The sequence below is a fragment of the Pyricularia grisea genome, chromosome VII, assembly GCF_004355905.1.
Source record: "Pyricularia grisea strain NI907 chromosome VII, whole genome shotgun sequence".
NCBI classification, from domain to species: domain Eukaryota; kingdom Fungi; phylum Ascomycota; class Sordariomycetes; order Magnaporthales; family Pyriculariaceae; genus Pyricularia; species Pyricularia grisea.
In genome coordinates, this window is record NC_044975.1 from 2,284,270 (window position 1) to 2,306,264 (window position 21,995).

Here is a 21,995-nt window from a genome sequence, read left to right on the forward strand (position 1 = left end):
CTAGCCCCAAGAAAGCTCCAGCTAGGTGCGTAATACATCATGCTAAGTGGCTATTAGCGCCACCATGCTAGATATTACGCCGTTTCTCCGGGATAACTGATAAGACATCTCCTTCATCGACCACTGCTTCGTCGGCTGCGTTGCTAATGCCTTCCTTCTCACCTAGACCAACCTTGCAGCGTATTAACGAGTTCTCCTGAAATCAGCATCTCGCATCAGTATATCGTATGAGAACGATAACGATGCTACCAATTCTAGGGCAAAAGGGCTCGGGGGGAAACTGCAGTCCTTCGGTTCAGCCTACAACTCGCCGCTAGGCTCCTGTCCCGAGATCTCCCAAGTTAGCCTAAACCCTCCCGATGTCATCCATGCGACTGTCAAACTTGTGTTTGCTGGCCATGTTTACTGGCCACGTGTGCCACCGGGTAATTTTGTTATGCAAGGCTGTCTAGTTTTATTTCGATGTACAAAATGGAGCGAGTTTTGGGTTCCTAGACACCCCCACCTATTGCTGGAAAGCCTGCTACAACTTTGACAAGTATGTTCCCGTTGGCGCTTGTTTGAGCACAGCCTGTTGCTTAAAGCTTGCGAGCTGTTTTCGTCCTTGTTTAGCAAGCGCCAACTTTAGAAAAAAAAATCTCCAGGCGATTTTTTTAAATACTTTTAGCATGCAATTGAGCCGCAAGATCATGCCAGAAAGTTATAGATTTGACTCGCCAACAATAGAAAGTTTTGTGCAGGAGAAGTTTCTATCAATAACCTGATGCCTGTTAGAAAACCCCGCCTTGTGGCCAACCCCTGCTTAAGGGGGGATGTGGTGGGCCTGGGAAACACACCAAGGTCAGTAGCAAAACACTTGGGCAAACTCGTTGGTACCGTGTCATTACAGTACACTAAACAAGTATTCGTTAGTGGTTGTTGCGGGCGTGTGAATGGCTGCATACAGTCCCGAACCATAGGTAAACTAAGGCAGGTAGGTAGGTACCTTAGTCATAGCCAATGGGGTTCAATTACTGTTATTTATTCCCTTTCTACGAAAATACAAAACAAGTCCAAGCTTTTGAATTTGAGCCTAAGCACGCTCTTTTATGACTTGTCTATAAACATATCAAGCATGATTCTGGGAGGGAAAGAAGAAAACCTTCTGGAAATCCACGCCGTGCAGGGCTGAATGGAGACCCCTAGAACACTAGTCGTAGGAGCCGATAGTAGAATCAAGATTCTCGAGACGCAGAATTGCGTTGACAAAGATCAAAAAGGCAACATGCAGGGTTGTATGTGGAGGCTTACCGTCACAATTTAGGGGTTCCTGGAACTTGTCTGACCCAAAGCAATGCTAATCTTGATGCTGCATTCCGATGTAGAAGATCAACAGTCTAGAAACAAGCGGCTGTTATTATCAGAGTACAGAGTTTGGAGACTGCGACAAACCCATTCTGAGTGCAATGCGTGTGTATTTCATAAAGAAAACAGTGCCTAGAGTCAGTTTATTTCATTACTATGGTAGAATACCGCCGTCGTAAAGCTCACAATTTCAGCTGCCTGGCAGCTCTCGCCTTCTCTAGTCTAGCCCCGCCAGCCAATTGTCCCAGTCGGGGAGCACCGATCATGGTCAAAACTTTGTGCTTCACTAGCGGACCGAACCCAGGACGCGGCACCCCCAAATAGATACCACGTAGATCTATATGCTATATCACGCTTCCTCGTTCAGCCGATCCTAGCTTACCAAAAACGGCAAACCAAAAGCAAAGCTGAGCCCAGGAAGAGATGGACGAAAAGCCTTTTTCTTGACTTGACTTGCATGTAGCTGATCTAGCCCGCATCTGTCAACGTGCCGAGGCTGACGAACGCGACGTTATCATATCACTTGGTACAATATGGAATATGTAGAAGTAACTGCTCAGTAGAAGCAAATCTTAGCGATGCTCCATGTAGCCTTTCTGTGACAGGCAGACGGGCTGACCGTTGATGCAAGGACCGCGTATAAGTGCTTCCTTGTTTCCAGGAAAGGAATTTACCGATTGTTCTGTGGAACTCTTAAAATCAAACGCATCAAATAAAGTCTTGTTTGAGAGGCCGCCCTTTCTGATTGAAACGGGTTCCTCAATACAATCAATAAGAATAAGCGGAACACTAGAAACCAAAAGGGACATGGCGAGGCGAACACTGGTGCTTGGCTACATTTCAGAGTGTGAGCCGGGGTTTTTTTTTTCTATTTCTATTTCTATTTCTTTCATTTTGGCCGAGTTGGAAAAGCAATCAACAAAAATAAAAAAAAAGGCAAACTTGGGCACAGTCAGCGGGGCGCGCGCCTATTTTGCCGCCTCCTGTGCATATTGGGCAAATCAAGGCGGCAAGGCGTTCAGTCCAGTTTTATTTCGTCCTTTTCCCCCCCTCGCGTTCGTTTTCTGTGATTTGGGGCACCGCGAATCAATTAGAAGTTCCATCCATGGGAAAAGTCGCGAAAAGAGAGCGCGTTCATCCGCTGCCAATGATTCGACTGAACTCGGGAATCGGAAGGCGGGGTCATTTTGAACTCTCGTGTCTCGCAACTGAGCCTGAAACACGGAGAGCTGTGTGAGGATTTGATTTTTTCCTCTCTCTGTCTGGGGACGGGTGCATCCACACGGTAATGGGTTGTCTCAAACGGATCTTGGATCTTTTCAATGACGAACTTGGAAAGGAAGAACGATGGGATGAAAACAAATCATTACTTGACTGAGCAACAAGCCGGTCGATCTGATATCTTGTCGGCTCAGTGACTAATTGAAATAGGGAAGCATTGCATCTATACTACGAAGCCAAAACTATATACCGCTGTAGCGACGTTCTTTCGCCTGTGAAGATCTCTCTTTCTGACATTGGATGAGTGGAGCGGGGCGAGTTGCTGCTATTTCCCAAAAAGTTCCTGGGCCCCACCCAGCTACAAACCACTTACCTGCCGAGCAGTTCATCCACGTGATCTTAGTCACAAGTCAATAAGGTACCTAGTGAAAATACACCCCGTCGTCTCTGGATACCATAGCTTTGGCTCTGAACCATGACCCAATCATCAATTCCGACGATTAATTCGGAGAAATAAAGCCACTACTAAACATAAAAAGAAAGTCTTTTGGTTGAAAAATAATTATTACTTCCGATGGGATTAATAAAGATTATGTTGTCCAAGAAACGAGGCATACTTTCGGTAAGTGTTTTTTTTCTTTCTTTTTTTTTTTTTTTTGTAGCAATTCGGCCAATATCACCTTCAATCGAACACTCTTCCACCCGCTAGCCAGGGCTTTTCCTCCGCATAGCATGGAAGGACTTTGAGGCAGGAAAACGATGCTTGCGATTATTCCTCACATTTATTTCTGTGGCTACCTCTGTTTCTTGTACATTATAAGTTGATGCCGGCATCGTACCATACGCACCAACACATGCTCTGCCTCTGTACAGTGCGTATAATGCTCAGTTGACACCGGATGATCTGTTAGCCATGATTTGCGGCCAGGATCATTCACATTGTTCTTTTTTATCATCATCTCTACAGTAAAAAAGCGTGCTGGTAGTAAGTAACCAACCCAAGAATAGACTGGATGCATATTCGGACTCGAGATGGTTCAGTGCTTACGATACTAACGTAAACGTAAAACAAGTTATTCACTTGGCCAACTAATTAACGGTTCCCCTCAGACATCCGACAGACTAACAAGTTAGAGATACGAAGCGGCTTTGTTGCCCACGTTCCGCCTTGCGTCCCAGTGAGCTGTTTAAAAGGCGACCATGGCGGACCCATCAGGTACGGTACCGTACAGTGTGGCGCATTTTGGGAATTGGGGTAAAACCACGTTTCGGAGACTGTATCGGCAAGCCCCTTTTCCTTTGTTACCCCCTGCTCGAAGTAGTTACCATGGCCAGAATTCAGTTGACCACAAGCGAGGCTCTGATTGCAAGGGCCGACCACCATGGAAAAAACAATCTGTCTTGCTGTGTACTTGTACAATACCACGTCTTAAACGTCATCAAGCTTTTCGGTCTTGTACTTGCCGAACACCCATTTTCGTAGCATTATGTACCGGTATCGCATATGGTATCATGTAACACTTCCGATTACTAACTCCACGGCCAAAGATACATTACCAATTTATGTATATATACGCCTGAAATAAACACGCAGATGTGTTACCTGAGAAAAAGTGAAAGAGATCCAGAGCACCAGGGACGGAGCACTACTACTGTAAGTGACTGCCCGCAAATTCGCGTTTGCATATGCTATTTGCCGCAACCGACTGACGGACCAAGGTAACACACCTGAATCATAAGTGGAATAAAGACCAAAGTGCATGCTATCAATAATGAAGCGCAAATAAGGGCCAATAAGGACCGTGCCGTGCAGCGTCGCTGCGCGTGACCAGTCTCTGAATACACATAGCGCATATCTTTCTCTGGTTCATATCCACCACTGGAAAGAAAATGCTACTCACGAATTCGATATTACCACAAAAGAAAAATGGTGCCGAGATAAAACGCCATCAATAAGGATGAGGGGCATGGCCCGAGCAGCCCGACGGAACCGAGCAACCATCTGGGGATGTGGCGTTGCTAGCTGCAGGTGGCGCTAGTCTTTTTTCTTCGCCATGCCGTTATCGTTGCCGTTGCCGTTGCCCGTTGAGTACCTGGGACCTATACTGTACATCAAGACATATAGTAAGATCCAGTCACTCATCCATCCCGTGTTCTTTAGTGTGCAATGCTTCTGCATCAACTAACTTGTGCCTAGCCCCATGATAGATTTCTCTAGGTAGAAGAATACGCCGCACCAGGCATCCTTCAAGACTATCGCGCCCGTTGGTTGAAATCATCCATTGTTACCCCTCTTGTCTTTTTGGGGGCCTTTTTCCAAGCGACTGATAAGTAACTCGAGATGAATTTTGAAGTGCTGTTGTTTTTTGGTTGACCCATACATGGTACTATGCATGTCACCGTCGTATTTTCCGCCTTACCGTAAAACTCCACCAAAGCCTCGGTCCCATAAGTATTACCACTCTCCTCTTGGCCGCAGTAGCCTTCCCGCGAAAATGTAATTTTTCCGCTACTTTATTCATCGCGCATACTTGTCTGCCTCGCGTATTTTCCTGCAGCATCGCAAGGCTAACCGTCTTGCTTCTTAGGGAAGATAGGTATGTGCTTATTGTAGCCTAGGGGATGCAGTTTGTGCGATTAATTAACGTGGTCACGCCTGATTGTCTCTTGATCTCCTGTTTCTAGCCAGGGGTCTAACCCCTGCTCGTCCCGCAAATCTGAAACGCCACTCCCGCAAGCGATGGTGAATTTTCATTGGCTTACGGAGAATGAGGTTAAAAATCTGCCCCACCAAAATGGGTTCCTGCTGCAGAAGCAGGTACAATCACAGACCCTTTTTTTTTTTTTGTCTTTCTTTCTGGTCGTCGCTGGTTGCTAATTACCGTGCTCCTGCAGGTGCACATTCATCCCATCCATCCCATTCTATCCCATCCTGCACGGCGATAACCTTTCCTGGTTTCTTTTGCGGCGGTCGTGCATCACAGTCTGATCAGATCAGCCGAAGCTTCTTTTGGGGCCTTGACCTTCACTGGGCTCTGTTGTACAAGCGAGTATTGTCAACCTTCCCCTCGGGCAAGCACGGTGAAAACGATGACTTGGCTACGCTTGGAGCCTATTGCATATTCTAAACAAACACTGCTAGCCACCCGGCTTTCTCTTTGTCCCCCTCTGTAGCCGTCTCGTACAAAATCTACGCAGAGCCTCGTCATCCAGCCCTGGTTGTGTATATTTCGCTTGATCTTTGCCTCCCGCTTATTGCAGTAACCCCGTATCTCAAGGGACTGCAGCGAAGAGCAGCGAACTTTAACTGCTGGAAACGACGGCGGTGGTCCAATAGCGCAGCCACAACAGCACCAGTAACGTCAAGAAAGAAGACGGGCCAGGGCCAAGCGAGGCACTATCAATCAGACCTGAGGTTGTCTGCTCTCTTTTGAGTGCATCTGCTTCTTCTTATTCAACGCAAGCAAAGCCCCCACTCGCACAAGCGCAGCAGCAAGCAAAATCCACCTGTCCATCCAGCGATAAACGAGCCGACCTGTGAGTTTGATCTGCCTCCTCAAGCTCCCCTACATGCGACCCAGCTTGTTCAGGTGTTCCTTGTCTTTTTTGGACGCTCCCAGAACCCACCAAGAGTGACCACTACCGCCGGGTCTGCCCATTTACCTCACTTCCCTGGGTTTTACTCGGCCCGCCCACACCTTGAATAGGCAGAGCTCCACGGGGTTCTTGGCCATTTTTTTTTTTTTTTTTTTTTTGTCTCGAGTCGCCTGTCTGTCACGACTGCATATCGAGAACCCCTGCTCCATCCACATTTATCCAGTTACCCGCAACGTGCCATACCGTACCATCACAAACCTTGTCCCCTCGTCTACCCACACCCCTGCCCTACCCATACGCTGCCCTCGAACATGTCTCTGTCAATCGTTCAACCAGGTCTAGACTAGAGCCTTTGTCCTTTCGCTTCTCATTCTTCTTGTTTGTTTTGTCGATTTTACAATTTTTTTGCGATTTTTGGTCTTTGCATGGTGGCGGCTACTAACAATATTTTTCCAAAATTCCTAGTCGCCCTAATCGAGGCCAATTTCGTTGATCATTTTCTATTATTATTCAGTTTCTATTCTTCAATTAATCTTTTGGTTGGTAGACCGGATCTCACAAATCCTTCTTGGACAGGGAAACATACATTCTTTTTCTACTTTTTTTTTTATTCTCATTTTCTCTATTTCACTTTCGTTTATTGCTTGGTTCCTTGAAGGACGCTTCTCTACCACATCCGCCAATTTGCATCATTGCCGACAGCAATCGCGCCGTTTATTTCAATCTTGGGAATTTCTGGGATCTAAAACGGTCATCTCTTGGATATCCTACGTCAGCCACTCATTTCCCACATCCACTAGTGTCCGCGGCGCAGACAAAGACGGCGAACGCGCAGCGCAGCTCTCCGCATCACTCATACTTGTCTTCTTTTATTGCTTTTCACGAACTCGTACGAAACCGACCCACGATCTGGACGAAATACTGCATAGCCTATCGAATTACGTATGCGATTCTCTTCAGCGAAGGGCATAGCTTGGTGAAATACTCCTCTGTTGGGAGTGGGATAGGGATCCTCCGTCTGTCAAGAGAACGGGACAGCTGTGGAAGCACTTGAATGCTTCCATCGACGGCACATTTACGGTGGCTCTGCTAAATGAGTTACCCTCAAGATGGGCGAGACATGGAGGACCGACCGACGACACCGGGATCAGTCAAGAGGGCCAGGGAGAGGGCCATGGCTGGACTACCAAGAGAAGCACCAGGTTTACCTATAAGCCCGAATGCTGGAATTTCCAGGATACCACGACCCGTGCAAACTAGTCGAGATGGCTCGTCAGGCCCTCCCACGATCTCGAGACCGACGCCAGTACCTCAGTGGCCTCTCGCGGGTCCTCCGGCATCTTCAATATCGAAGCCAATCTATCAGCCGCCCCCGGGAAGAGGACCTGCTCCTCAACGACCTCCTCGTCCAAGCCCGAGCCATGTTCCCTCAATGTTGGATGCATCAAAAATACAGGAACATATTCCTGTATTTCAGTACACTCCGCAAACTGGACGCGAATCTGAAGTTTCCATGGCACAGTCAATGGCATCATCTCAATCCCGTCCAACGACCCTCGACTCGGTTGGCTCGATTCCAGACTTCCCGCTACCCATGACCGGTGGTGTCACAGGGCCTCCGCGAAGGAGTGTAACGCTCGGCCCGCCCCCATCCGCGCGACGTGGGGCTTCTTCCTTTTATTCCAATGCGTCATTCGTCTCGCCGATTCCAGAAGAGAGCCCAAGAGCTAGGTCTCACACTTCGTATGCATCCAGTGCGGCCATGCCCAGAGAAAGTTGGGCCTCTTCAGCGTCCCCAGGCCCGAGTCCGACCGAATATCAGGATGGGGCCTTCGACGACAGGCTCAGGGTGGGCGGCAGAGATGCCTTCAACGATGAGGCTGGCGATGAAAGCCAACTAGTGAGGAGTGCAAGCGTGGGCAAGAGGGGCAAGGCTTCCATAGTCAATACTTCAACAGCGACTAGGGCGTCTGAGATCCCAGAGGGGGATGAGCGCCCGGAACCGTCGCCACTGCAGGGAGGCCCATTTGTTCTGGGTACTGGCTACCGTGACTCTTCAAGTTCCGGCAGTGTGCCCAGGGCCAAGCCCGGCGTGGGCATGGCACTCACAGCAGACTCTATCCTGAACGCATATGGGGCTGCAAGCTCTTCCGACCCATCGGATGCATACAGTCGGCGCATGTCTGTCTCGCCACAGCCGCCAGTTTACAGCCACCTCTCCGCCATCCGTAGGCCTCCAAGGCTGGATGTTGATGGCATCAAGGCTGCCGAATCCCGAGGTAGCTTGACAAGTCTACCGGACCTGATTCGTCGGGCGACTAGGCTTGCAGCAAGTCTCGAAAAGGGTCGTAGGCCGGCAAGCCGCTTCGACAGCTTCGATGCAACAGAATCTTATGGTTATCCGAACGCCAATATCGACAGCGAGAAGGATACGTCAGGTGAGTAGAAAATCCAAAAGCTCAACATATGCAAGCGTCGTGTGCAGAAGAGTGCTGATATTATTTCAACCAGATGATTTTGAAAAGCATCAATCAGGGCTGTCAGACATGCTAGCGGCTTTCCCTCCACCAGCTCAACCTTCACTTCCACGTCGTAGCTTCAGGCAGAGTTTGCGGGACTCAGTGGGTCAATCATGGCCTCTGCCCGCCCGGTTTAGCACCAGCCGGTCACCGCCACAACAGCGTGCTCTTGACAACGATGTGAACTCATTCGCGGAGATGAACCTGAACAACACCGAAAAGGGCACCCGGAATGGCAAAAAAGAGGGCCGCAGATGTTGCGGTCTGCCTATGTGGGGGTTCATCATCCTCGTGCTCATCATTCTCATCATTGTTACGGCAGCCGTCGTGATACCGGTTGAGTTCTTCGTCATTCGTCGCCCGCAAAACAACGCATCTGCCGGAGCTCCTCAGTCAGCCATAGACAAATGTAAAGCTCAGCTTACGTGCGCGAACGGCGGCATCAACATTGTAACAACTGAAGGCACCTGCTCGTGTATCTGCACAAACGGCTTCACTGGCCAAACGTGCACTCAGCTGTTGACGCAAAGCTGTACAACCACCAACATCGTTGACCAGAACCCCAACATCGGTGCCTCTCAGATTAGTAACGTCACCTTGGGAGATGCGATCCCTCGAATTGTTGCAGCTTCCCAGGCAACGTACGGAGTGCCTCTTTCGATCTCGCAAATCCTTGCCAAATTCAACGCGGGCAATTTGAGCTGCATAGCTGAGAACGCGTTGGTCACTTTCAACGGCCAGAGCCAGAACTCCAATGGTTCTCAAGGAGGAGTCGCGAATTTTGGAGTTAGCGACGATAACCCAATGGTCAAAGTGGAGGTTGTCACGGTTTTTGCGAAGAGGCAGATACGACGAGGATTCACTACTGTTCTCACCGGGCCGGCAACCTTCTCGACAACTCTGGGCGTTTTACCATCGATCCTACCGACGACAACCATCACTGTCACTACCACCATCCGACCTACACTAACCCGGCCAACAACAATGACGACGCCAACGACGATGACGACGCCGGCACCCACTCCCAGTGCACCCACGAATACGCCCAAACCCTCAGTACCTGCTGTACCTGCGGTACCGTCGTCTTCGTTCTCCGTGACGAACGAGGTGATCGACTTTGCGCGCGTGGCAGTGCTCTTCATTCTGCAGCAGGAGTCGCTGCAGACTGCCGAGCAGGCTCAAGGTGAAATCCAGCGCTTATTCACAGCGGCTGGCGGAAAGACGGGCACTCAGGGCGTGACAATTGAGCAGGCGCGGAACGTGACACTCCTGAACGGCAACTCTGCAAACCTCGTTGATTTTGCCATCAACGTAGGCGCAGGGCTCGTAGGCAAGGGAGCAACTCCAACCTCTGGGAATGCAGTGGTCGCCAGGAGTCTGAACGGGGTTGCCATGGCGCACCAGCCGCGGTCTCAAACCGCGTGCAAGGAGAGCCTGCAGCCAGTTTTCATGCGACTGTTCAGGCGGTGAACACAGGCGAAGGATGGGACCGACAACACTCATCATCTAATATCGGTCTGGCATCATATTACGACACACCTTTATGACATAACACCCATTTGCCTCGGCGGCTGGCAGGGCTTCCTCATCGCCACGCACAGGACGGTTTCTGCCTGTTAATGGGGTGACGCCTACGATAGAATCGCTGGCGCGAGCACAGAACTTCCTTTCTCATCTTGTAACCTTTCGAAAAGTACTAGATAAAAAAAAACCCTTATTTCTTTTCGGAGCCAGGGCCTGGCGTCTTCCGCTCATTAACAACAAATCGACACAACAAACCGATGAGAATGGTGGCTAGCGGGCTTGATCCGAAGCTATTCCTGAAAGCCCGACTTCTTTTTTGCATCTGCATATATCTATCATACCCACGAATTAATGCTTGAGGACGGCAGGCGACGGACAGGAGCAGATTGGAGGCGAGGGATGGAGGGAAGAAGAGATACCGAGGAGTTTGGATAACCACATAAGGCATGGCCCGGCACATATCCTCACAACACGTGTACAAATATTTTGAGTTGGCTTATTCTTTTGGCTTTTGTTTTTATCACCTGTGTGTGTTTTTGGACAGCGTTTGTGACACATCACATCGGGGGGTCACCAACAGTAGTTAGTTGAAGCGGGGCGTTATTGGAAATACCAGTGCCCGGGCTGGCTTTTTTTTTGTTATCAGCAGCGTCGTCCCTATCTGGACTCGCCTGAGCAAATCACGCCGCCGTGTGGCTTATTTTGTGTAAATAGTTTGGATAGTTGGAAGGTGTGCAGCAGAGTCTGGGCAAGTGTACCGTGTCTTGGGCGAACGTGAGAGGTATCACTCTGCCACGTTGAAAAAAAAAGACTGGGGTAATTGACAGATGTTACACCACTATTTCCATCCGGGAACAATTGCTTATGTTGAGGGTTAATCTGATGCGTATCAACCAGAGACTGGAGGTGTACTCGGGGCACGATCCCCACGCTGGAATACAAACAGCGCCTCGTCCTTTTTTGATAAGAGTGATGCGATTGGACGTCAGCGCAATGTTTCATGATTATCACAGAGTTCAAGGTTCCATGGCCAATATCGAGCCGACAAGAAGATTGACACAAAGTCAATCAACGTCTGACAGGGCAATGACGATTTTCTCAACGAAACTTGTTAAGATGAAAAGAACGCAGTCGATGAGGGAAGAAGAAGAGAAAAAAAAAACGCCTACCTTTGCTGCAAAGCTGGGAAGCGGTATCTGGGCCACGCGCACCCATTTATCGCTGCTGGGGCAGTCCTTGGCCGCCTCTTGCTCCATGTACTGATCCATGGTCATACCCGCAAAGCCTGTATATCCGTTGCGGTTCTGCGTTCCCACGACGGCGACGGTGTCGCCTGTGTATGCAGCCAGGAGGGAGCGAGTGAACTCGCCCTTGCCGTCCTGGCCAACTACCGGGCTGTTGGACTCAGAACAAAACAGTAATCAGTATATGTAATCGAAGCGGCCAAAATAAAGAAACAAAAACAGGAAGAGACTCACTAAACCAGCAACAAAACCAAATCCCTCCCACCGGCGGGATCCCGGCGACGCAGCCACGCGACGCCGTCGTCGATGATGGTATCGTCAACCCAGTTTGCTCGCCAGAGCGACTGCTCATTGTCTACGGCCAGGGTGGGTACGCCGTGGCGCCGCAGCATAAAGGACCAGTAGCCGTTGCCGGAGCCAACGTCAGCAACGGTGCGGCCAGCGGCCAGGACGCGCAGGACCTCGAGGGCCTCCCGCGACGGCACGGCGCAGCCAAAATGGTGCATCAGCACCGGCAGCACCGGGTGGGCCATGCGCACGCGCTCCGTGGTCGGGTGCGGCCCGCACCATTGCAGGCGTCGGCAGGACCAGGCCCAGAAGTTGAGGTACGGGTTTGAAGGGTGGGTGTCGTCGCCGGTGGTGGTGGTGGTGGTAGGTTTGCGGAGCTTGGGGATGGTGAGGGATTGGGTGAGCGCGGGGTGGATGAAGCGCTTTTCGGCTAGGAGGGTGGCGCATGCTAGCCGGATGGAGTCCTTCTTTGCGTTGGAGAGGAAAGACTTTAGCGCCGAGGGGGCGGATTTTGCTGGGTCGAAGATGGAGATGTAGGCTTCGACGTCTGCTTGTGGTGGAGATGGAAGCTGTTTTTTTTTATATATGTTTGGTCAGTCATGGGTGCGTGTTGGATCTGCAATCATGTATGCGCCGGGACTAAAGACCGAGCAGACAAAAAAAGACAAACTTACAGGTTGACCATCCTCGCTCCTCCTATACCAAGCATGACGGCCCCCAGCACCGCCCGACTCGACGGCCCGCTGCACCTCCTCCAGCTTGACGCTGGCTAGGGCGTGGTAGACGTAGTCATCCCCGACCGGTATTTGAAAGAAGGAACGGATCGCGCCGGCAAAGTCGTCCTTGGCCAGCAGCTCCTCGGCGGCCTGGAGGGCGGCAACATCCCTGCAGCGAGTCTGCGGCTCGAATGGCGGCCGGCTGCCGACGCAGTGCACCACGGGCTTTTTAGGCCTGCGGTCCTTGGTGGTGCCAGCCATTGCCTTCCCTTCCGACTACTTGAGAGATTTTGCGGGGTACAAAGGGCGCAGGCGCACTACACTGTCTTTGCCGCCAGTCCGGTAATATCGCGATAGCTACAAGTATGCTTACCTTACCCCAGATAAATTACTCTATCTAGGTTCCTTAGATTCCTTGGTAAACATTTGCCATTCCGTAACTGAGCTGTGGAATGTCAAGATTGAGAATTACAGCCGAACCATACGTCATCCTCACGTCCCCATCGCCCCACCTCCGGATAGACCCGCAGATTTGAGATCTACTTGAGGGCTGGGCGTTTCTGCAACCTCCCCCTACCTTTTTTTTTTTTTTTCTCTTCCTTTTGTAAATACTAATTAAATGCTTACAACATGGAGTTTTGGCAACCACCCAAAACGCAAAAGACGCTAACCCCTGAGAGGCGAAAGACGAATCACCGTCTTGCTTAATCACCGCTACTCCTGCTTCAAACAGGATCTTAGTTTGATCTTGTTACTCAAATCCCTTGATGGACATAAGGGACGTTACTATGGCAATTCACGATGCCAGATGCATTAACATCCTCTCAGAAGTTATGGCCTTGGATATTGACCTTACCATCTTACCGAACTAAAGTATCTTCCAAGTGGCCTAAGGGCCCAGTGTCTGGATACAGTGGCATTTGTGGTGTACATGGAATAGTGAAGATGACTTCTTGCAAACAAGCTATACCAGACAGATATCACCAAGCGAGGTATCAATAATGTTAGTCCAAGTAGCCTTTGGGTCGCCATAAGATTGCAGCTCACATGATGCCATTGATAATCCAATGGTCACTCATAGACAGCCAAGGGACGGCTTCCAAGCACGGGATGTTGTGTACTGGAGAGCAGTGAGCGAGAAAAGTATATCAAGTGCTTGTATGGGAAAAAGTAGCTGACGGCCGTGTGGTTTTCGGTTTGAGGGTCGTGCTGTCCTTGAACCGTGGCAGCACCGATTCCAAAGATATTATTGGGCTGGGCCTTGTGAGGAAAGGTATCTCCGGCTGCGATATTATCGCTGGCGGAGCAAAACATGATGATCCCCTTCTCTGCTGCATTGTCGATGGCAGCTTGTAGCTCTTGAATAGCGGTATTTGCCTCTTTCGCATTGTCGCCGGCCCGGATGCGGTGTCCAGCCTTTGGCTTGATTGTCCACTACATGGAAATGATGTCCGCCTTTCAATTCACAGCGCACATGATAGCCTGAGCGGCACTTTTTGCCGATGGCACCCAGGTCCCATCTGGTGCTTTCCCATCATGCAGCTTTAAAAGAAGTAGAGACACCATGGGGTTGATGAATGTAATCATCTTGGCCACAATGGCTCCGTGCTCTCCGCTTGATTGAACCCATGCTCGTTGTAAATAGCCATCGGGCTCGCAGTGTGAATTTCTAGTGACTTGTAGGCGGTTGTTGTAAGGTTGAGGCTGCTAATATCAACGTCGTCGTGAAGTAGTGCGGCCTTGACACAGTGAGAAGGTCCCAGTTCGTATATACCTGGCTTGTACTCTGGCGTATTAAGCAATGCCTCGAAAAAGTTCCTCATGACAAACATTCAGGTCGAGGTTATCCGGACAAGAAGATTTTCTCACCTTGTAATCCTTCAACTTTTCCCACGAGCTGGTGTCAGGGTTGCCGATAATGGACTTGCATCTCTTCTTACAAGCTGAGCCTGCTCCATTCCTTTACGTCCTCGGATATATCGCCGTCTCAAAGCTTTCAATACGGTCATCCGAATGATCGCTGTAGTCGTCGTACTCAAATTCATACTGTTGAAACTCCGGAATACCCCGTGGGCTCTCTCGCATCCATAATATAGCTAGCCTATGCGCACGATGATGCGTCAAACTACCATAGAAGCGCAGGTACAGAACGGTTTTAGAATCAAGAGGATGGGCACGGTAATTAGATACCCACAGAAATCGCGTTTGGTCTAGCCGAACCCCCCTACAAAGTAGGAACTTGGGAGTTTGCGCATTTGCTCTTGTTGTAATACCACTTGCTCACATAAAGTCTATATTAATTACCTCAGCCAATCCCTGGACCGCCTTGATGGTATGACAGGAATATACAGTGCAAAGAACCTCCCCAAAGATTAGCAGGAAATGTCTTTTTTGCAGCAGTCTTTAAATGTGCTAAGACATACTGATTGTCAAAGGGCGCGTCTGTTGCAAAAGCACCAGGTTTGCGAGTCTTCACATTTCTGTAGGCCAAGTTTTCTAGTGGCTTACTTGACTATCAGAGCCCTCTGGATCGATTCTTATTATTGTAGACTAATTCCTATTAGCTATAAATCTCCGAAGGTTATCAATATGCAAGACTTTGAGCTATGGCAGAGCCACACAAAGTACGTGGATGACTAAGAGGATGCAACAACCGGGTCCGATCCGACGAAATCAGACTGGAGCTCTATATATTGAGGGCGGTTAAAACTTCCACACTTCCCTTTGGGTGACTGGACTTACCTGGTTGAACTTTCCAGGCTATTATGTTCGCAGCGAGCCCAACCAGAAACAGAGAGTAAAGGTGTCGGCGTTTGTGTCACTGTAAGGAACATGCCAGCATTTCATGTAGGCTGCACCGCCAAGGCGATCAATCACTCATGGTTCCTGAATGAGCGCTCGAAGAAATCAATGACTCTGCTGATGTACGACTTTTTTCCCCTTTTCCTAATACCAATCCATGCGTATTGTAAAGGCCGATATCAGGTTCGAGTTCAAGGCCAAGGCTACCAATGGAATCCCCCTGAGTTGTCAGGCTGGTATCATTTTGGGAAAAGAACAACCATGCAGAGCACCAGCGAGTCTTCTCGAAAGCTAGGTAGGAGGGGGAGTCGAACCTGTGCTCGGAACAAAGCTTGAGGGGACGGTGGGAAGCACCAAGTCGAAGAGTCACAAAACAACCGTCATGGAAAACAATCCGCCAAACATTTTGGGGAATACCGCTTTGTGGCACACTGGTTATTGGGCGAGAAGGATTCTGCCAAAACTGGGGTCTCAACTCAACCTCGCACAGCCATTCTGCTGGAGCGTCAAAATGATGACGAGTTCCATTGCCTTCCATCAATCAGGGTGACGCCCAACCTTGGAAGTCGACTGGTGAACTTATTTGCAGCCAGAGAAAGTGATGATCCGGTGGAGTTTGACTCAAGATACGAGCTCAACAATCTAACTTAGGATATACAAATCGACTACATGAACCTTGGGGCGATTGAGCTTACAAGCTTGGCCAGCCGTGCAGGGCAACCCTGATTGTCTTGCCTTACTCACATGTTTGTTCAATGGAACCGACAGGTTTGCAAATGACTTCTTTGTGTTGGCAGAACGACTGATTTCCACTGTCATAGGATTTCAGTATCTGCCTGCCTTAGGTACTTGCCTAATCACCAATATGTTGAAAACATGTTGTTTTAGTAGTGGAAGGTACCCTCGGATGCCTAATCTGCCAAACCTGCCTGCATACCTACCTCTTATTGGTAGGGTCGGCACAGTGCGTCCTTCCCTGCAGCCAAAGGAGATCGCTTGACTTGACGCCAACGTACCTAACCACTCAATGTCTTCCACAAGCCCAACGCAAGCGCCCAACAAGGAGGGGTATGCGTGATAAGGGGTAACCAACATGTGCCTTTGTGCCCTCAATGAGTGATGAGGAGAGTGATGAAATTGTCGAGACCATCCATATTCGCTGCCAACCCGATCATCAGCGTATATATAAAAAGACGGAGTTAGGACAGCGCCACCCTCTACCTCAACTTATCTTCGGTAACCAAGTAACCAAGTCACCACGTTCATTACTTTGCCCTTGTTGTTAATCCACGACAAAGCACTGTCTCAACTTCCCGCCCATCAGCCGGCGGCTTCATCCTCTGTGGCAGCAGTCGATTTCGACGACACTGTCTCTACCGGATCCGTCAAGGATTGAATGAGCCCAAGATGAACGAATCCACGGCTTCTGCAACTGTTGCTGACCCCGTAGCTGCTCGGCCAACAGAGATGCCTGAAACCCTTGCATCTTGGGCCTGTGCCTTTTGGACATTGAGGAACCCATTTTCTCCTCAAACAAGATACTTGACATCTCCCTTGGCAGTGATGACTGAGCTTGATCTGGTAACCTTGGATCAAATCCGGAAAGCAATGCTCCAGAGGTCGACGCAAGATCTTTCATTTCTAAGCCATTGGTTGATCGCAATGGCGAGGAGCAAGAGACGACTCGAGGAAAGTCGGGAACTTTGGCCGAACTTTGTGTACGAGAAACCGCGGTGGACTGGAAAACCGCTTTGGAATCAAGCCTTGTCGTAGCTGTCAAGGCCAATGATGAAGAACTGGCCTTGCTAATAGCTGTGATCATATCCAGTCGAATAGGTACAGTAAGGAGACAAGACCAACATGAGGAGCCCGAACTTGGGCCGGATGGCCGAGGAGTTCAGGGAAAAAACTGATTCCGGATATTGCCCATCACCGCAAAGCACCATCATACAGGATGGTACGCTGCTGCTAGCCACAGCATGGCTCGACATGGGACGACTGGCCAAGTTTGTTTTGCACGGGGGTTGCAAGCCTGGAGACGTTGTACTGCACCATCAGTTTGGAGAAGAGAGCGAACGTTCAAGTAAACTATCGCCGCTATATGAGGCCTCGAGGCTAGGTCAGACAGAGACGGTCAGAGTACTGCTGAAGTACAACGGAAACATATATGCATCAGCAGAGCCTGTGGTCATCTATGTTATCTGTCGCGTCATTTGGCGGATATCTCGGTGTCGCAAAGGAGTTGATGATGAAGGACAAAACTTGATTCATGAGAACCGTCATGCTACGGCGTTAGTCGGGGCGGTTATTGGTGGCAGCTGGAAAGTAGCGGCCGCAATTCTCGACAGAGATCCGAACCCAGATAACCCAGAGCATTGCACCCCGCACCCAACTCTTCCAGACCGATATGAAAACAGGCCGCTTGAATTCGCATGCCTCTATGGTTTCTCTTGAACCGCCAAAGCTCTTCTTGAAGCTGGAGCTGACCCAGACATGGCAGACTCTTACACATCCAGAGCGCCGCTAGTGAAAGCGATTCGGCATGGGCGCAGCTGCGGGCTCATACGCCTATTACTAGCCCATGGCGCCGATCAATCCATGATCAAACCTCCTCTGGCACCAGCTGTTTTTGATGGCATTTTTGTCGACGGTGATCCACGTTTGGACCATAGGTTCCTGCTACAAACAGCCGATATCTTGCTAGATGATAATGTAACGATCAACACCTCGGGGCCCAACGAAATACATACTCTTTTGATTGCTTGCGCAAGACAAAGAGGAGCAGGTACCTTGGAGCTTGTGCGTTGGTTACTGCATCACGGCGCTGACGTTAACGCGACCGATGAATTCAATGCACCCCCCTTCGTCCATGCAATCTCTGCGCAGAATACCTAGGTTATAAATAAGAGAGCTACTTTTGTGGAAGCCAAATCTGAACATCTCATCGACCTACCTCAAGGGAGGGGCAAAGATAAAAACCCAACTATCCCCTCTAGGCTATGCCACTTGGGTGTCTGAGGACGATTGTGTTGTCGAGCTCCTTTTGGAAGCCGGCGCAGATCCGAACCCTACTGATCCTTTGACAACTGCAAGCCCTTTGCTAGCTGCAGTGTGGAGAGAGTCAACGGCAAGAGTCAAGCTACTTCTTGATAACGGGGCAAATGTTCAACTACCTGCCCTAGAAGCCGACGACCATGTCATAACGGTCCAATCCACCTTTCTGCCCCTTTGGTCAGCTATCAGATTGTTCAAGTATCCAAGTGCGGATGTTGTCAGGAACCTTGTCGAAGCTGGTGCGCGACTAGACCTCAAGCATAATCTAGGATGTACTTTGTTGTACTATGCCCTCTACTCGCAACCGGACATGATGAGAATATTGCTGGAATTTCGTGCATCTTTGGATATTGGAAGCAGGGACATCGAAGGCACAACGGCCTTGTTGTGCGAAGCCCGCCGCAATATAAACATCTACTGCCATCAGCTTCTTCTGAGAGCAGGTGCACACGTCAACTTGCGGAGTAGCACTGGAGAAAACCCCTGATCAGAGCTGCTGAAAACGAAGCATGTGATGTTTTTTACTTGCTTCTCGCTCATAAAAACATAGAGCTTGATTCTGTTGATCACAGAACCGGGACTTGTTTGCAAACTCTTTGCAGACTCGTACCGTCATCTCCAAAGGCTATGGAGGCGATCATTGCTCTGCTGGATGGTGGGGCAGACGTTCACCGTATCTGTCCCAGGGCGATATTGGGCACGCCACTCAGTCAAGCGTTGTTCTCATGGGGTGCAGAAATAGATAACCTCGACAGAAAGCTGAAAGTTGACGTGCGAGATCGTCTTTTCAAACTGTTAGTCGAGAGGGGCGTCGATGTTGAGCTATCTGGCACTGGCACACTACCCAACGCACTTTCTGCAGCATGTCTTGGTGGGACCACATATACCATCCGCTTTCTTATTGATGCAGGCTGCTCAGTTCATCAAATGCACCAGGCTACAGGGCGCTTGCCACTGCATCTGGCTGCCGCTAGCGGGCTGCCCAATTTCGCGGCAATAACTTCAAGTTACCGAGAAGATCTAATGGCTCCGGATCACGCTGGCGAAAAACTGCTTACATTGGGCAGCTCAATTCGGCAACGCTAATGCGGTGAAGCTGATATTACTCCGTACTAAGAACTGGATGCCCTGGGGCAAGTCGCGCAAGCGCAGCATGGACGTGGCTGATGATGGTTGGAGTCCGATCTCTTGGGCTGCTAGATGTATCGAGGACGAAGATACAGTAGGGATAAAATCCGAAGATTGCGATTTTTCAAAGACCATTAAGTTGCTCATCGACAATGGTGCCGACACAAGCGTAAGGCGTACCATATACGATAAAAACTTTGAGGCTCACGAAGTTGGACCCTGGGAGCTGGCTCAGCGCACCGGTCATTCGCCCGAAGTGCTTGAACTTTTGAAGCCCAGCAGCAGCAGTGGCAGCGGCACAGAGGTCCCCAAGCAGCCCTCTGGAGACCTCAGTAGCAGTCCGGGTATTAGAAGTGCTGCCAAATCTGAGGCCAATCCTAACTCAACTAAACTACACCGGCCGAAACTAGGTCGGTGGAAGAGTGGGATGGAGGACTGTCAGATTTGTTATGCGGTAAGTGTCATGCTTTCTTCTCCGTCAGATACTGGACAAAATAGCTCTTGTTACTGACAATTTGTTGCCATGCTGGCTCTGTCATTTTGTGCTTCAAAAGGCAATTTACGGCATGGTTTACAAATGCCAGAGTCCCAAGTGTATACATTATTATGTATCGAACAAATGCCTAGGATCCGTTAGGCTATTTCACAAACCGGAACTGCTGGAGGGTAGCGAGTACAACGAGGTTGAGGCCCATGGGTTTGTCGATCTGAAAGACCGTGAAGTCCCGGATGTACTTGATACGGATTCCGAAGACTGGTCTCTATCTTCTGAAGACGATTGATTTGGAGGGGCATACCATATGAGACGACACCAGCATCGACGGGGTAAACGCGCCTGGTGCCCTCAGATGGGACAACAGCAAACAAGACAAGTGAATGCCACGGGGAACCTGCAACTGGTTGATTCTATGGCGGTATGAGGCAAAGCGGATAACACAGAAGGTACTCTCCGAGAAATCGAGGAGAGGTTTCATAATAAATTGAATAACAATCGCAGTATATCGGCGCTACACTATAACATTACTCTTTCCACTAACCGCAACTCTGTTCATAATGGCATTTGCTTGCTTTTTCTTTATTTCTTGTCGTGATCCTCTCTTTACAGGACGAGGAAGCTTCCCACAAAAATAGCACCGGCAACCAGAACAATCGATACGCCTGACCTAGCCCCAGCGCCAGGGGTCGTAGGCGTGGGGGTTGCCGCACCAGCCGGAGTTACCGACGATCCAGTCTCGGCTGTGGTCGTCTTCCCAGTCTCGGCTGCAGTCGTCTTCTCAGCAGCAGAAGACTCCATAGTCGTCGACACAAGCCCAGTCGAAGACTCGGTCGAAGGCAAGATAGAGAAATCAAGCCCACAGGCCGTGAGAGAGTTAAGGGAAGACGTGGCGCTGGACAGCAGGTAGTCCTGGCATCGGGACTTGACGGTCCTTATCACGGCGGCGTTGGAGCTCGTCATGGCCCACCTGTCGGCTTCGGAACTCCACTGGTCGTACATTGAATAAAGCTCCTCGACGAGCGACGTCTGAATGGGCGGCCTGATGTAGTGGCAAACATCCGTCTTGACGATGGACTGGGCCGAGGCCAGCTTGCTGGGCATGGTGGGCATGGCGGATTCGAGCGACGACAGTATGGAGGGGCATTCCGACGTCGCTGGCGCCTGCTGCCGTACCTGGACGACGTGCGTGACTGATGTCACGACTGCCAAGTAGTTTACGAACTGCATTTTTTGGGGGGGCTGCAGAGGTCTTTTTTTTTCTTTCTTTCTTGTCTGGGTTTTGATATGGAGTTCAGTTTGTTGGTGTGCCTAGTGAGTGAGGCTCTGGATGTATAATGCAACTGAATCCCTTGATAACACCTGCAGCGAAACGAATGATAGCTGAGGTGAACCAGTGTTGGAAAGTTGGTTTGTTGTTAAAAATAACGACCGACGAGGGGCTAGAGGCGTGATGAGACTAACAGAAGCAAAAAGAACTAGGAAAGAAAATATCGCGAAGGAGAGATTAAGAATATTATCTGACGATGCCCAAAAATGCACCCCTGTTGCTCATTTCTCGCTTATATGCTTACGCCAATGTTTTTGCACCACAACAAAATCGCGGCTGCCTGGATCCGGCGGAGGAAAGCGATCCCGGGATCCATTCATTGGCTACCAAGAGTGACGCTAATTAATGCAAAAGTCTGGAAGCGACCATTTGTTCACGTATCCTTCTTTTGCTTAGGTCTTTTAATATGAAAAGAATTTTCTTGGGTTGAAAAAAAAAAGAAAAAACCAAAAAAAAAACTGGCGATATGACTAATTGCTGGTCATCTCAGATACATTGACGTATCAAGTCGTGTTTATCTCGAACTTGTTGGTGACGTCTTCCTTATATTGAATACTATGGGAAGCAATAAACCAAATCAACACCAAATCAAATTTTTGCAGCAAAATAAGCGCCCTTCTGATCCATTCAATCAATTCCCCGGTACTGTGCTTCTTCTCGGTCGTTGAACCACAGGACCTTGGTGGTTTGCAACTCACAACTGTTGCGCAGATCACCATTGAGTCGAGGAGTTTA

The 21,995-nt window shown here is 49.7% G+C and overlaps 8 protein-coding genes across 8 annotated transcripts; 5 read left to right on the forward strand and 3 right to left on the reverse strand.

The window, feature by feature from the left end:
• The first annotated feature begins 4,037 nt into the window (after positions 1-4,037).
• Positions 4,038-4,376, forward strand: PgNI_10694 (uncharacterized protein). Its single transcript, XM_031130667.1, has 2 exons — positions 4,038-4,219; positions 4,285-4,376. Exons 1-2 carry the CDS (start codon positions 4,160-4,162, stop codon positions 4,336-4,338), a joined length of 114 nt encoding a protein of 37 aa, XP_030979944.1. The 5' UTR covers positions 4,038-4,159; the 3' UTR covers positions 4,339-4,376.
• Positions 4,377-5,828: 1,452 nt separating this feature from the next.
• PgNI_10695 (uncharacterized protein) lies at positions 5,829-6,740 on the forward strand (the record flags this gene model as incomplete). Its single annotated transcript, XM_031130668.1, has 2 exons — positions 5,829-5,983; positions 6,628-6,740. Coding segments are annotated over 2 exons (183 nt in total), but the record flags the coding sequence as incomplete, so codon positions are not given.
• Positions 6,741-7,255: 515 nt separating this feature from the next.
• On the forward strand, positions 7,256-10,151 carry PgNI_10696 (uncharacterized protein; the record flags this gene model as incomplete). The annotated part of the gene is made up of 2 exons (XM_031130669.1): positions 7,256-8,600; positions 8,674-10,151. The coding sequence occupies 2 exons, from the start codon at positions 7,256-7,258 to the stop codon at positions 10,149-10,151; spliced, it is 2,823 nt and encodes a 940-aa protein (XP_030980260.1).
• A 943-nt stretch (positions 10,152-11,094) lies between these two features.
• PgNI_10697 (uncharacterized protein) lies at positions 11,095-12,825 on the reverse strand (the record flags this gene model as incomplete). Its single annotated transcript, XM_031130670.1, has 4 exons — positions 12,412-12,825; positions 11,684-12,306; positions 11,375-11,600; positions 11,095-11,160 (listed from the first exon to the last, which is right to left on the reverse strand). Exons 1-4 carry the CDS (start codon positions 12,712-12,714, stop codon positions 11,095-11,097), a joined length of 1,218 nt encoding a protein of 405 aa, XP_030979942.1. The 5' UTR covers positions 12,715-12,825.
• A 699-nt stretch (positions 12,826-13,524) lies between these two features.
• PgNI_10698 (uncharacterized protein) lies at positions 13,525-14,040 on the reverse strand (the record flags this gene model as incomplete). Its single annotated transcript, XM_031130671.1, has 2 exons — positions 13,525-13,887; positions 13,921-14,040. 2 exons carry the CDS (start codon positions 14,038-14,040, stop codon positions 13,525-13,527), a joined length of 483 nt encoding a protein of 160 aa, XP_030979950.1.
• Positions 14,041-17,115: 3,075 nt separating this feature from the next.
• On the forward strand, positions 17,116-17,709 carry PgNI_10699 (uncharacterized protein; the record flags this gene model as incomplete). Its single annotated transcript, XM_031130672.1, has 1 exon — positions 17,116-17,709. One exon carries the CDS (start codon positions 17,116-17,118, stop codon positions 17,707-17,709), a length of 594 nt encoding a protein of 197 aa, XP_030979949.1.
• A 1,723-nt stretch (positions 17,710-19,432) lies between these two features.
• On the forward strand, positions 19,433-20,219 carry PgNI_10700 (uncharacterized protein; the record flags this gene model as incomplete). Its single annotated transcript, XM_031130673.1, has 2 exons — positions 19,433-19,891; positions 19,992-20,219. 2 exons carry the CDS (start codon positions 19,433-19,435, stop codon positions 20,217-20,219), a joined length of 687 nt encoding a protein of 228 aa, XP_030979504.1.
• A 317-nt stretch (positions 20,220-20,536) lies between these two features.
• Positions 20,537-21,160, reverse strand: PgNI_10701 (uncharacterized protein; the record flags this gene model as incomplete). The annotated part of the gene is made up of 1 exon (XM_031130674.1): positions 20,537-21,160. The coding sequence occupies one exon, from the start codon at positions 21,158-21,160 to the stop codon at positions 20,537-20,539; it is 624 nt and encodes a 207-aa protein (XP_030979503.1).
• Between the last annotated feature and the right edge of the window lie 835 nt (positions 21,161-21,995).